The sequence below is a fragment of the Henckelia pumila genome, chromosome 4 (genome assembly GCF_033568475.1).
Source record: "Henckelia pumila isolate YLH828 chromosome 4, ASM3356847v2, whole genome shotgun sequence".
NCBI lineage: Eukaryota > Viridiplantae > Streptophyta > Magnoliopsida > Lamiales > Gesneriaceae > Henckelia > Henckelia pumila.
The window spans coordinates 142,909,205-142,914,115 of NC_133123.1; the positions used below are offsets into that span (position 1 = coordinate 142,909,205).

The 4,911-nt window shown below is 37.4% G+C and overlaps 1 protein-coding gene across 1 annotated transcript; it reads left to right on the forward strand.

Moving 5' to 3' along the window:
- Positions 1–394: 394 nt before the first annotated feature.
- LOC140863486 (protein RTF1 homolog) lies at positions 395–4,119 on the forward strand. Its single transcript, XM_073266947.1, has 2 exons — positions 395–549; positions 2,017–4,119. The coding sequence occupies exon 2, from the start codon at positions 2,047–2,049 to the stop codon at positions 3,904–3,906; it is 1,860 nt and encodes a 619-aa protein (XP_073123048.1). The 5' UTR covers positions 395–549; positions 2,017–2,046; the 3' UTR covers positions 3,907–4,119.
- The last annotated feature ends 792 nt before the right edge of the window (positions 4,120–4,911 follow it).

The window sequence follows — 4,911 nt, forward strand, 5'->3', positions numbered from 1 at the left end:
TAATCTAAATACATATAAATTGTTATTACTTTGAAATTTATGAGGGAGACGAAACCAATATTTTTTTCCATGATTAATTATACAAAATATGAAATCGCTTGTACATATACATATTATATAAACAATCAACAAAGAAGAATGAATGACATAGAAAAATTGACCGAACATTAAAACATGAAAATATGTACATTGTTCAGCACAAACAAACGCATTATTCACCTGCTCGAAAAAAATAAACGCGTTATTCAGAATTTCAGATATAATTTTTAAAATATTGAACCTTTTTAAATTTTATTATTATTATTATTATTATTATTATTATTATTATTATTATTATTTATTTATTTTTATACTAAATATTGCAGGGATTCCAGAAAACTTTGGCCAGAAAACTTTGGCCAAGGTTGAACAGTGAACCCAGGCCCAATTATAAGTATAAATATGAAGGTTGAGCTATTTCACAGCTAAACCTTCGATTTCACGATAAATTAAGGGTTCGCGGAGAGATTTGTTCCGTTGCTAGCTAGGTTTTTCTCGTTTAAATACATTGTAAGCTCCTTTCTCTGATTCGGATAATCGTATAAGCGTCTGTCGAATGAAATTGATGTTTAATTTTGTTGGATCCTGAAGATCGATTGTTTTTGGCTCGGTGAAGGAAGCATTTGCTGTGATCCTAGGGCTTGCACACGTTGATGTTGATTTACACTTATATAATGTGTTTTAACTCTTTTTTTTTCAAAAAAAAAAATAATTGATCGCAAAATAGTCGAGCACGGGTCGACTAAAATTCATTTTTCTAGAATTCGCCGAGAAGAGTTTAATTGTATTTTTCCTTTTTTTTTTTCTTTGAGGTGAAGTTTGGATCTTTATCTGGGTTTTTCTGTAGCCTAAGTTTTACTCGTTCAAACCAAAGCGTTAACCTTTATGACTGGCTAAAGTGCGTTGTTTTGGTAAATTGGACTATAAAGTAGGAGAATTGCTGTAATTTACAGATAACTTATGGGAGATGGGAATAGAGATTAGGATGATTGCGACTGAGATTGCATTTGTTAGTGCTTTTCACTACAGTGAAGTTTGTATGTCTGGAGAGCAATCCAATTGAATTCACAATTGAGTGTGTGTGAATTGCAACGGAAAATTATTAGGTCTTTGCTATAGTATTTTAATTCGCGACGTCTGTCTAAATTTGACATTTTTTTATGGCTACTGTTGCCTAGTAGTTGCATTCTTGGCTGACATGTGTTACAGTTATGTGGGTGTTTTTTTTTTCTTTTGCATGCAGTGTATCTGGGAACCCTTTTTTCAAATGGAATGCTTTAAAATTTTCAATTAACTTGCAATCGGTCTGTGGGATATCATCTTTTATGTGCATAGTTGAAATGGAAGGGAAATTAAATCAGGGGACCATTTGACTACCTTTTCTGCCGCACGAAATGGATATTAGCAATTTTATTTCTCTTTAAGTTTTTGTAAAACAATATTTTTTTATAAATGAAAAGGATATCGTGATTATGTGTTATTTGTTAAATAATACTGAAGCTTTTGATATCTGGTTGATTAGATAAATGAGTCGATCTGGATTCTCTGCAGATGCACTTAAAAACCATATGTATGATTAGATGATTGTGTTGCACATTATCTTGAGTGCGATTTGATACAGAAACTTTTGGGTAAATACATTTTCTTTCTTTTTAAAACAAATCCGCATTTGCTGAGACATAATGCTTGGATGGGCCATTTTTAGGGCGAAAAGCTCTAATGTAGCTAGCAGCTAGAAAATTTGTTTTGTCTTATGCTTCAACTTCTATTTCCTTTCACTACTTCAGTCAAACACATAATAATCAACCATTTCTTTAGAATCTTAGATTTAAAAAAAACCACTTATATTTGTTCTACTTTTTTTAGCACCCTTAAATCTTAACTAAAGCCAAGTGCTTCTGTATCTAAATCGATCCATGGATTTTCACACAATACATAATCGATGCAACTGATTATGCATTGATATTATTAATGCAGCTTGCTGTTCAGAATTTGGGGGAATTGTCAATGGCAGACTTAGAGAAATTGCTTCTTGAAGCAGCTGGAAGGACAACCAAGAGAAACCGCCATTCATCTCCCCCGTCTAGAAGAAGGGGGAAGGGTTCATATTCAGATGATGGTAGTGATTCGAAGAATGATGATTCAGATGATGATCGCCCTTACTCAAACAGAAAACCTTCTGGTTCGCAGGTGCCTCTAAAGAAGAGGTTGGATCCCACAGAAAGGGATGATCGTGGAAGTCAAGAAGAAGGTGACGAAGACGATGATTCTGATAATGAGCATGACAGCGACAATGATTCTGTTGGGAGCGATCTGTACAAGGACGAAGATGATCGGGAAAAGCTCTCAAAGCTCACAGAGCTCGAGCGAGAGATGATATTAGAAGCTCGTGCAACAAAGAGAAGTGACCGAGATTTGACTGAAAAATTCAAGAAAAGGAAAAGCCAAGATAGAAAAGGAATCCCTTCTAATGCACATACTCGTGGAATGCGCTCCAAAGCTGAAAGGGCCGGTGCACTTGATGAATTAGTAAAGCGAAGACGAGATGCTGCCAAGGGGAGTTCTGGAAGGAGATATTCACCCGTCAAGAGGAGAACTTTTACTGCAGCAACCCTTAGTAGCCCTAGTAGGAGTGGAAGTGAGTCTCAGAGTGACGAGGAAGAATCAACTGGTGATGGCGGTATGGCTGATAGCGATGAAGACAAGATGTCCGCTGAGTCCAAGTTGCCAACATATGAGGACATCAAAGACATTACAATTCGTAGGTCAAAATTGGCAAAATGGTTCATGGAACCGTTTTTTGATGAATTGATTGTTGGCTGTTTTGTACGAGTGGGGATTGGGAAGTCACGTACCGGTCCTATTTATAGGCTTTGTATGGTACGTAATGTTGATGCAACTGACCCTGATCGACAGTATAAGCTCGATAACAAAACCACTCATAAATTCTTGAATGTTGTTTGGGGCAACGAAAGCTCTGCTGCTAGGTGGCAGATGGCGATGGTTTCTGATTCTCCACCTGCCAAGACAGAGTTCGATCAATGGCTTAGGGAGGTAGAGCGCAGTGGTGGGCACATGCCTTCAAAACAAGAGGTCATAGAAAAGAAAGAGGCCATAAAGAAAACAAACTCATTTGTTTACTCTGCTGCCACTGTGAAACAGATGTTGCAGGAGAAAAAATCAGCCACATGGAGGCCACTAAATGTTGCAGCAGAGAAAGATCGTCTGAGGAGGGATTTGGAAATTGCCAAAGAGAAGGATGATGGGGCAGAGGTGGAGAAGATCAATGCAAGACTGCGAGAATTAGATGCATCTCGGCAACCCCAAGATAAAGACACAAAGGCATTTAAGCTGGCAGAAATGAACAGGAAGAACAGGGTTGAGAATTTCAAAAATGCATCCGAAATGAAGCCAGTGAACACAGGCTTAAAAGCTGGCGAGGCTGGATATGATCCTTTTTCTAGGAGGTGGACTCGATCAAGAAATTATTATGTGGCAAATTCCAGTGAAGGAGAAGCTGCAGACGGGATGAAGGTTGATGAAAGTACTGCTTTAGCTGATAGCAAGGCTGGAATGGTAGCTACTGCAGCAGCTCTTGAAGCTGCAGCTGGTGCAGGGAAGTTGGTGGATACAAGTGCTCCAGTAGATCAAGGTACTGAATCAAACATGCTACATAATTTTAACCTGGAGATATCATTGGCCACACTTCAGAAGTTTGGTGGGCCTCAAGGAGCCCAAGGTGGATTTATGGCGAGGAAACAGTGGATTGAAGCCACCGTTGGTTGTAAAGTTCCAGAGAATGATGGGAGGAGGCATGCATTAACATTGACTGTCAGTGACTACAAAAGGCGAAGGGGGTTGCTATGAGGTCTGATTCTGGTGGCTGTTGTATGTACGCACTTGGTAGTTTGAAACTTTCTGAACTACATCTTTTTTTTTAAAAGACAATAGGGTGGGAGATTTACCTAAACCTTAGTACATACTCTCTCTTTTTCCCCCTTCTCTTTTGTACTACATACTCTTGTTGATGCTTGTTGTGGTTATTAAAATTTAAAACCTATGAACTAAGTTGATCTGTTTATCTACTTCTTCATTTTTAAAATTATTTTGCTGGGTTTGTCATATTTACTTGTCTGATGAACTACTGAAGATGGGCTTATTGAATTTTACCTTGGGCCAGTAGTTCTTGTGTTTTAGCCTACTAGGTGACGTTGCTGGGTATTTGATCTAGCAACGTGGGAAAGAGTTATGAGACATTGGTAATTGAGATTTTGGATAGATCTCTATTTCTTGAAATTTGGTTTTGATCTAAAATGGGGAAGTGCAATTGTAATTTAATCACAATATGTGCCTTATACTAGTATACTACGCAGATGCTATTGAAGTAACACGTGATTCTTTTCTGGGACAGTTTTTAAAGAACCGTATTGTGAGTTTTCCTGCGACAGTTTTTAAAATTATTGAATGTGTTTCGGGGCAAAATTATCCAACGAGATTTATGTTACTAAGCTAATCTCCAGTCACAGAGATGGCGACGTTTTTGCGATACATATTATATAAGCTGAAGCACGTCACACGTGCATAGTGCACTCTTTTTTAATATAATAGTTAGTAAGTAACGTGGGAACCCTTTTCTTGTGTCATATTAGTTATTCAATTTAATAGGAGATAGTGTTTATGCTTAAGATCATGGATATATTGTTACAAAATCATTTTTTTGTACCCGGAGCACTTCTCCAATTTGATGAAATCATCGACACCACATCTCTTTTATATGGTTCTCTCTTGCTTGGAGTTGAAATCATTGCTTTTGAAACCTAATTCTACACTCTCGTCATTTTTTGTATTTCTATTTTTGTTTTTTGATGGGCA

Coding starts and splice junctions, on each gene's coding strand:
- LOC140863486 (XM_073266947.1), top strand. CDS start 2,047: ATGGCAGACTTAGAGAAATTGCTTCTTGAAGCAGCTGGAAGGACAACC.